This window comes from Oncorhynchus masou, chromosome 9 (assembly GCF_036934945.1).
Source record: "Oncorhynchus masou masou isolate Uvic2021 chromosome 9, UVic_Omas_1.1, whole genome shotgun sequence".
NCBI classification, from domain to species: Eukaryota; Metazoa; Chordata; class Actinopteri; order Salmoniformes; family Salmonidae; genus Oncorhynchus; species Oncorhynchus masou.
Genome location: NC_088220.1, coordinates 36,145,033 through 36,155,348, shown reverse-complemented (window position 1 = coordinate 36,155,348; position 10,316 = coordinate 36,145,033). Strand labels below are relative to the sequence as shown.

The 10,316-nt window shown below is 40.1% G+C and overlaps 1 protein-coding gene across 2 annotated transcripts; it reads right to left on the bottom strand.

The window, feature by feature from the left end:
* Positions 1-894: 894 nt before the first annotated feature.
* On the bottom strand, positions 895-6,194 carry LOC135545952 (polycomb group RING finger protein 1). 2 transcript variants are annotated; one of them, XM_064973960.1, is made up of 9 exons: positions 6,094-6,194; positions 5,030-5,135; positions 4,028-4,180; positions 3,707-3,778; positions 3,484-3,589; positions 2,390-2,435; positions 2,006-2,092; positions 1,610-1,690; positions 895-1,079 (listed from the first exon to the last, which is right to left on the bottom strand). In XM_064973960.1, exons 1-9 carry the CDS (start codon positions 6,178-6,180, stop codon positions 1,029-1,031), a joined length of 789 nt encoding a protein of 262 aa, XP_064830032.1. In that variant the 5' UTR covers positions 6,181-6,194; the 3' UTR covers positions 895-1,028. The 2 variants fall into 2 exon arrangements, with proteins under 2 accessions (XP_064830032.1, XP_064830033.1); XM_064973961.1 differs by having other exon boundaries at positions 2,006-2,089.
* Between the last annotated feature and the right edge of the window lie 4,122 nt (positions 6,195-10,316).

Genomic DNA, 10,316 nt, shown 5'->3' with positions numbered 1-10,316 from the left:
TCGCCTCCCTGACCAAGGCCCTTCTCAGCCGATTGCTCAGCTCTAGGAAGAGTCTTGGTGGTTCCAAACTTCCAATGAAGAATGATGGAGGCCACTGCGTTCTTGGGGACCTTGAATGCTGCAGACATGTTTTGGGTACCCTTCCCCAGATCTGTGTCTCGACGCAATCCTGTCTCGGGGGTCCTCAGACAATTCCTCTGACCTCATGGCTTGGTTTTTGCACAGACATGCACTGTCAACTGTGGGGCCTTATATAGAGAGGTGTGTGCCTTTCCAAATCATGTCCAATCAATTGAATTTACCACAAGTGGAGTCCAAGTTGTAGAAGCATATCAAGGATGATCAATGGAAACAGGATGCACCGGAACTCAATTGAGTCTCAAAGCAACGTGTCTGAATAGTTATGCAAATAAGGTTATTTTGAATACATTTGCAAAAATGTCTAAACCTGTTTTTGCTTTGTCATTATGGGTTTGTGTGTAGATTGATGAGGGGAAAAAAATATTGAATACATTTTAGAATAAGGCTGTAATGTAACAAAATGTGGAAAAAGTCAAGGGGTCTGAATACTTTCCAAATGCACTGTAGATTACAATATTTGTACAGTTAATCTTCTGGCCTATAAAGCAGTGTACATACTTCTGCTCCTCAAATTATATTCACTACTAAAGCATCAATGCTATTATGCTATGTTTTATCTTACATAACTAACAAGATTAGTAGCTTTTCAAAATGAATTGAGATATTACTGCTTGGTTCATTGATGGTTGCATCCATTCTTTCATTCCATTTTGATGTTGGCTTGATGGTTTCCCATAATTGAATACAGCTTATGTTGTAAGTGCAGTGCAAATATCCAGAAATTATCATAAAGAACTCTGCACATTTGTCCACTATTTTCCACTATTTATTTGTAAGAAAATACAAAGGGAAAATACACATATGTACACAAACACTATTAAAATATACTATATATTAAACAAAATATATACAGCTGCTGAGGTCATTAGAAAGGGGGGGAAAAAATCCTATCTTGTCCTTTTGTCCTTGATCGTGTAGTGAAGGACCAACGGCTGAGCCTGGAATAAAAATACCCAATTAATTACGACTAAATTGATCCCACATAAACATTAAATCAAACTAACACAATTCTGAAGAAACTCCCAAATCAATTATAACCCGATGACAAGATTTGAGGAAAGTAAAAAAAAAAAGTTCTCGCATTGCGATTAAGCATATTTGGATTTACTAAGGAAAGTGTAGTGAGAAATGAATCAAGTGTCAGCATGATAATTTAAATATGCACTCTTGTATGTTTGTCATTATTACGTGAGATTATTTGTTCTCTTATCCCGCAAACACAAACTACTTGATTGAATAAGTAACAAAATAACTTATTGTGCTAGAGAACGTTTGAGTAAAATTGCCATAGATATTGGATAATTTGAAGTCACTACAGAAAATTGATATGGAATATTATTTCATTAAATCTGAGACAATCATGTTCCTCCCACAGCAGGTTTTTTCTAAACGACCAAATGGGAAAAGCTGGTTCAAGTGTAAAGGAATTCAGTATGAAAATTGTTGGCTAAACTTGAGAGCACTGTACCTTGCCAAACCAGTGAGAGAGCCACAGCCGTTTCATGGTCATGTGATCTGGAAGGAACTCATTATTGAAAAACATCTGGACCTGTGGAGCAATGGAGACCACACATAGAGGACAAAACATAACTGGTCCTGGGTGAACTGTACAATGGCACTCAATTCTCTGAAACATTCACAAGCTGACACAAAATGTGCTAAACTTGTGTATAATATTCAAAGCACTCAGATAATATAATGTTGCAACTTTGTTCAGTTCTCTAACAGGCTAAAATATATATATATTTTTGGGGAATCATAGGATGTGGTTCCTGTGTTTGAGTGTTTACCAAAAGTGCACATGGGGCTGAAATGACCCTCTTAAATGTGCTTAAAATGTAGTCTTGCTAGAGGGTAGACTGACCTGGTGCTTCTCCACATTCAGTCGATGACACAGCACTTTACGCAGGTGTCTCACCTCGGCTCGGACCGAGCAGCGCACAAACTTCTGCTGCAGAGACGAGGCAGAGAAACATTTCCACAACATTACTACAACTCTGATTCTGCTCTTCAACACACGTATGAATCCAAATTATTACGTAAATAAAGAGAAATACCAAAACATTTGAGGGTAATTCTAGTAAGGACTGACAGACACACTCAAATTAAACATAATTGCATCAGCAATTGACACTTAACAGAAGTATTGTTTATGGAGACCTCTTTGTATTTCATCTCAATCCAAACAGAACACTACACATTAAACCAACAGAGACCTCTGGTGGTAGGGTGCAAGTCCATTACCCACCTGAAGAGTCAGTTTGGTCTTATCTTTTTTTCCAGACAGAGATAAACTGCAGGGATGAGAGAATACATGATTAAGCATGACACACACAGGGATTTTAAGGGGCATTTTGTAATAGAAACCCATCTGAATGCAACCAATGTGTACACTAAGGATTTTCTTTTAGGAGTGCCCACTGCCGATATGGAAGTGACAATGATTATTGAGCTATGCAAGGAGGAAGAATAAGTCTACAAAGTGAACATTGGATCCTTGCGCAATTTCTCCTTCCTCTGCTACTCATATATATATTTTTTTAAACTTGTGATCCAGATGGCTATATTGGTACGCTAATACAAGACTAGTAAAGGCCCAGAGAACTACTTCTGTGAGAAAAAAAAAAAAAAACATTTTTCAGGGGGTGCACCCAAAATCCCATGGCTATGCTTGTCAATATGCTCGGTTTAAGTGTCACTTCATTTCCACTTGTTTGTGCCTCCATCCTTGGTACAGTAGCCAACCAGCTAGCGTGATTTGCACTAGTTTAACATTTAGCTGGCTACTTGACCAGACATTAGATTAGAGGAAGCAAGATTACTTTATCTAAATACTCCTCCTTGGTGGACTGTACATTTCTGTAAATTATTTTTATTTTATTAGAGAGATTTTAGGGAGATAAATCTAGCAAAATGTCATAAAATATATGAATACTTCTCCCCCTGTCATGGACAAGCCAGTACCAGTTCATGCAATGTTGCAAGTTTGTGTGTATGAGTGAGAGACAAACCGGCAGAGAAGGGCAGAGTAAAGAGATGCAATTGAAAGACAACCTGAACCAGTTTTCATGCAGAGCAAATGTGATTTTTAGAGGATATTTATTTTTCATTAGGATATATTCTGGGTTAACAATGTTTTTAAATTGTTGGCTTTTATGTATTTTTACAATGGTCAAAATATGTCAATTGCCAGCTAGAGGAAACACTGATTGGGGATATAGAACCAAAAGACTGAACTTCGACACTTAAGTCTAACAGTGATAATCCACCACTTGAAATATAATTTGTTTACAGTCCAGTGGTCTGCGAATAGTTTTGTCAAGGCATGACACGGAAGCTTACCTTTGCCTCTCTAGACAAAGCGAGACCTGCTCGTCGTATCTGTAAAAGTGGGCCTTGGAATGGTCAAAGGTGGTGAAAGGTAATCCTGTAGCATCTGGTATGGAGTCTAGGGGTGACACACACAGATACCATTTCAAACGAATAACATATCATGACATTGGGGGAAAAGCTGGACATTCACAAAACGTGAAATTAGGTAAAACATTTCCCTGTAAAGGCTTACCTTCTCCAGAGGGCTGGACAACTCTCTCAAGCCCACGCGACTGATAGAATTCTTTAATTCGCTTGTCCTCACCTGTTTACAAAGAACAGAAAATAAAGGACATCCACATACAAAAAACTCAACCCATGCTAAATGGCTAACAATGCAATGCTGCTTCCTCCTGAAGTTTTACTAACGCTGTTCCAATTAGGAGTTGAGAGCTATTTTCTCTCCAAAGTACACAGGATAAATAGCGACTGTTCTTTATTCGACTTGTGTAACAACAAAACCAATACTAAAGTACTATGTAACAAAAATGAGAACAAGTATTAGCCTACTTACTTTCTTGAAGTCCTGGAACCAGTTTGTAGACAATGTCTTGCATCACTCTATCCAATTTCAGGTTCAATAAAGGCTGTGTTTCGTGGATCTTTATGTTGCACATTGGACAATACTTGCTGGTTTGGAGGTATTTCACAATACAACTTTTACAGACTGAAATAGAAGCAGAAGAGACATTAACCATTAATGTTATTTAATAATAACATTAAAATGTACTATACAACTATGCATTCACAGGCAATAAGTAGGCTAGGACCAATGATTGATTGATTGATATATATATATATATATATATATATATATATATATATACACACACACACACTAGATGACTGACATTGGGCGCTGTTATGAACCCACTGCACCTCCATCTTGGCAATCCCTCAACATTGTAACAAATATTTTGGATTCTATAGAAATGCAATTGTTAATGTTTACATTCATTTTTGCCACATTTATTATATTACAGACACCTTAATCCATACTTACATGAGCCATCCTCAAAGTATAATTTTTGTAAAGTTCTAATGTTACTGTCCCCACTACAACAACAAATACTTCACGGGATAGTTCGGGATTGGATACCATTTGTATGTCTCAGGGTCCAGTATGAACGATGTTAGAAGTAGTTGTGGTAACGGCTGGAAGTCTATGGGTATCTTTAGCGCAATGGCTGAGGCTAGGTAGCATTGGCATGCAAAAATACCTCCAACTTCCTTCATACTGGACACAGAGACATCAAAATGGTATCCACAGGTTCATTGGACTCTGGGGAAGTAAATAACATCCAGAAGTATCCCTTTAAATAAATGTAATATTGTCCTTGAAACAATTAATGTAAATACTGTAGAATTCCATTTATTCCTATGCAGGACAACTTCTTCTGGAGAGTGCCAATAAGGCATCAGCAATCAAGGGTTTATACACATGTCTATAACAGTTTGCCCATTTCTCAGAGGGCAAGAAGCCAAAACATTGAAAACACAGGCTGGGCCCACTTACATGTATGCAGACACTCTGTAATAGTTGTGGCATCGATGAAGTACCCAGCACAGAGATAGCACACTATGTGCTCGTTCAGGTCTTTGATCTTCAACTTGACTTCCTCCTTCAACAATAATAACGTTGCTATTGAAATCTCGAGTAGAAAGTATACCTTCATTTTCTTGAATTATTTTCTGAGCAGCAACAATGTATTACATTAATGTCAAAAACGAGCTAGAATGTTTACATTCTAGAGAAGACAGGCTGATGAGTTTATTCGAATAACAATATGATGATTGCTCTTTTCCACTAGGTTGATATTTCTCACTTTGGGGATTTGTTTGTTTTGTTTCGCACTGCTAGTTCTCACTGAACTGTTGGAGCGAGAAACATAAGCATTTCGCTGGACCTGCGATAACATCTGCAAAATTTGTGTAGTATGTAACCAATACACACACACACACACACACACACACACACACACACACACACACACACACACAGAGGTTGGCGTGTCAGGTGGCTGCAACATTGTAGCAGAGTATCTATTATGCTAACGTAAGCTAACACAATGTCAATAATAACAGTGTAGAATCTATACATCTTTATTTGTAAGTTATCGCTAGCAACCCAGTACGCTACACATGGAATTGTAAATAAAGGACACAGGTAAGACAAATATTCGTCATTTTTACAAGCAAGGTTCGATAAGTCCGTCACCAGAAGCTAGCTAGCCTAGTAAACACAATTAGCTAGCTACCTATAAACTAATTTCCATTATCCAAAACGCAAATGCGTCTTTTAACGAATAAAGTAGACCGTTACATGTGTAAAACCGGGGAGTTAACGGTACACATTTGCACGAAGGACCTTGCAGTAGCTGCCCAGAAAACATGGGTAGATTCTTACACGCCTGCGCACACGTAGGCAGCTCTCTCTCCATCACTTTGGTGACAGGAGGAAGCGCTCGCATTGCTGCTTTTCCTCGTCGTAGTTATGTCGTAGTTATCAGCTCTATTTAACTTCAACAATTCTTACTGGTCTTGTCGCGTCTATAGAGTCCGAAACTAATTGCTACCTACCTCATTTCGTAAAGGGTCGAGCTTATATACGGACTGGAGTTGATTTCTTAGCCGCATAGCTATCGCCATTGGCCCTTGCTCCGCCATCTTTAAAAATGCTGCTTATTTCCGGGTGGAAGAGCATCAAAGATGGTGGATTAATGAAGATGTCCCACTCAGGCCGTTTACCACTGGGCGGCTTCCATTATGCTGATCTGCAGAGCACCGGTCTATGGCCCGTGACGAGAAAGGGCAAAAGCGGTGAGGGAGGAGCGCCCTTCTAAAATCGAACAATAATCTGCTCCGCTCGGACATATTGTCAATCAGGCAGCATGGTGGATAGTCCAGAAACAACATACATATATTTTCATTGGAAATGCAAATAAAACGTTTTTTTTGCTTGGGAAAACACAGCATCTTTCTCATTACACAAGTGCTTAATTACGTCCAGGGACAGACTTGGACAAAGATTCAGCCCGGGGCATTAACATAGATAGTACACTATAGTGCAGTGTTCCTCAACTTTTACTCTACCTATGATTGGCTAAACATGATTTTTAACAGCTCTTTTTAACCAGCTCATGTTTAAGACAAATACAACATGTAAAAACTCTGTTTCCTCCCTGTTGTGCTATTTATCTCTGCTGTCGCTCTGTCTCTGCTTCTCCTTGTTCTCCTTTGTTGTCACTGTCACTCTGTCTGTGAGCGAAACCTCTAACTCCAATGCCGTCAGACTAACTCATGGATACCATTTGCATGTCTCTGCGTGTAGCTTGGAGACAGTTGAAATCTGCATATTGTTAGCTTAACACAATTACTGGGAACAGTAGCAAGCTCATCTCAAAGCAGAGAAATAGACATTCTAACTAACCCAAGAGTGTCAAACTCCTTCCATGGACAAGGCGCTAGTGTCTGCTGGTTTTGTTTTGTCTTTTCAATTAAGACCTAGACAACCTTGTGAGGGGGGTTCCTTACTAATCAGTGACCTCAATTCATCAATCAAGTATCGACGGGTTGGTTGTTTAGCAACAAAAACCGACATGTGTGCCAAAGGAGATTGGTGGCACTTTATTTGGGGTGGATGGCCTCGTGGTAATGGCTGGAGCGGAATTTGTGGAATGGGATCCAATACATCCAACACATGTTTTCCATGTGTTTGATGCCATTCCATTTGCACCGTTCCAGACATTATTATGAGCTGTCCGCCCCTCAGCAGCCTCCACTGGTGTGCACAACTATGGGGCAAAACAGACAGGGTTGGCTTCGATTGTTGATAACATGTAAACTATATTTAGTCTCCAACAGTTATTCAAAAGCATAAATACATTTGCACAATTAGCACTTATGGTCTCTCAAATACATCGTTACAGTTGTTGGTTAGCTAGCTAACTAATTTTAGCCATATTAGCATAGACGTGAGATCAGTCAAACACCTCAAAACAAGACATGGTATCAATAACAAGATAAAACTAGTTGAAACGAGCCACCAACGATTCCCCACATGGCAGCCTCTTGTCATTGTTGCTAGCTATCTGGCCATCAAGAACATAGAGCTGGAAAGAGGCCTCATCATTGTATCCGTGCCATTATGGCATCTGTTACAGCATGGGAAGCGCCATTGAGGCTATCTCCATTTTAAAGTATTCAATTTTCTTCTTCACGATTGGCTGATCCCTCCTGATGACCAAGTTGGACATGGTTCCAACAGGGTCATCAGGAAGGATCAGCCAATAAGTTTGTAATACAGCCTTATGGTCACTAGAGGCCTCTATCGTTCTCTGTGATCCTGAATCATAACAGCACACGGATGTCACGCCCCCATTGAACCATGCTCATCGTTTTTGTAAAGTTGTCAGCTAACCAGTCTCTAAGGGAGGAGCGAAAACCTGCAGTCACTCGGCCCTCCATGGAATGAGTTTGTCTGACTCTAGGTAAGTAGAGAAACAACCAAAATCTTGAAATCTCGCAGTATCCCTTTAAATAACTTTTTTTAGGCCTCCAGGGTGGCGCAGTGGTCTAAGGCACTGCATCGCAGTGCTAGCTGTGCCACCAGAGACACTGGGTTCGAGCCCAGGCTCTGTTGCAGACGGCCGCGACCGGGAGGTCCATGGGGCAATGCACAATTGGCCTAGCGTCCAGGTTAGTGTAACGGTTCTCTTGAGTTGAAGGAGAGGCGGACCAAAATGCAGCGTGGTTTCTATTCATGGTTCTTTAATAAAGAAAAAACTATACATGAATAGACTAACAAAAACAATAAACGTGCGAAAACCTAAAACAGCCCTATCTGGTGCAAACACAGAGACAGGAACAATCACCCACAAAAACCCAACACCAAACAGGCTACCTAAATATGGTTCCCAAACAGAGACAATCAGGCCAGACATAGAAATAGACAAACAAGACATCCAACATAGAATTCCCACTCATATCACACCCTGACCAAACAAAACATAGAAACATAGAAACATACAAACTATGGTCAGGGTGGGAGGGTTTGGTCGGTATGGATATCCTTGTTTCATCGCGCACTAGCAACTCCTGTGGCGGGCTGGGCGCAGTGCATGCTGACCAGGTCTCTAGGGGCACGGTGTTTCCTCCGACACATTGGTGCGGCTGGCTTCTGGGTTGGATGAGCACTGTGTTAAGAAGCAGTGCGGCTTGGTTTGGTTGTGTTTCGGAGGACGCATGACTCTCGACCTTCGTCTCTCCCAAGCCCGTACGGGAGTTGTAGCGATGAGAAAAGATAGTAACTACTAAAAGCAATTGGATACTACGAAATTGGGGTGAAAAAGGGGGTAAAATTCACACAAAAAAAAAAAAAAAAAAAAACTTCTTTGGGATTGATGTCCCTTCCACGGGACGGTTGAGCTAATGTAGGCTAATGTGATTAGCATGAGGTTGCAGTATTAAGAACATTTCCCAGGACATAGACATATCAGATATTGGCAGAAAGCTTAAATTCTTGGTCATCTAACTGCATCTAATTTACAGTAGCTATTACAGTGAAATAATACCATGATATTGTTTGAGGAGAGTGCACAATTTTGAACATGAAAAGTTATTACTAAACAAATTAGGCACATTTGGGCAGTCTTGGTACAAAATGTTGAACGGAAATGCAATGGTTCATTGGATCAGTCTAAAACGTTGCACATACACTGCTGCCATCTATTGGCCAAAATCTAAATTGCACCTGGGCTGGAATAATACATTATAGCCTTTCCCTTGCATTTCAAAGATGATGGTACAAAAAAATACAAAGGAATGACTTTTTTTTTCTTTGTATTATCTTTTACCAGATCTATTGTGTTATATTCTCCTACATTCCTTTCACATTTCCACAAACTTCAAAGTGTTTCCTTTCAAATGGTACCAAGAATATGCATATCCTTGCTTCAGGGCCTGAGCTTGGATCCCAAGCCTTGCATTGATGGGCATGGGTATGATAAAGGTGTTTGGTGCAGTGGGATTTAGATTTTTTTATAGGGTGGAAGCAGGCGCTTTTGCTGATCCATGGGTGGTTTCAGGTTGGGTGGTGCTGTTGAGTCAGATCAGAAGAAGCAGGCGCTCCGTGCGACCCAACTTGGGGAAGACCTGTATCTTCCTTTGGCTTAGGTACAGGGCAGGTGTCACGTTTATGGGCATGCCATGCCGGTGGGTGGTAGCATTCAAATAAAACCCCATGAAGTCTTAAAAGTATGTGTGCATCATCTCATAGGAAAAGACACGGATGGCTTTGCCATCTGTTGTGATGACAGAAGTCCGATTGACAACTTTACCAGTACAAAGACTTGCCGAGGTCAAGCTCTTTCCAAAAGCCTAAATTCTGATGAAGCATGCTAAATTACACCTTGTTTGCTTAGCAAGCTAGCTACATGCCAAATCGATAACTACCCCTACGTATATATGAAAATACATGATCAATTGATGTTTACTGATCATAAAAAACATGCAGTTACTTGCTGTATAACTCTGACTTAAATGTAAATGTAAATGATAGAGATACATGTGGAATAATCAGAAATGTGTAGTTCTGACTATGCTTTTCAAGAGGTGATGATATTGAAAATGGCACGCAGTTGTCAATGGTTTTAGCGGCGCCAAGTCGAACGCTCTGCACCATATTGTTTTTTATTGATAGGGAGAAATCCAAACCAGTCTAATTGGAATGACTTTTATAGAGGTGGAACCCCAAAATATGTGTGTTGAAGTGGTAAAAACAAATGTATCTTATTGTGCTATTG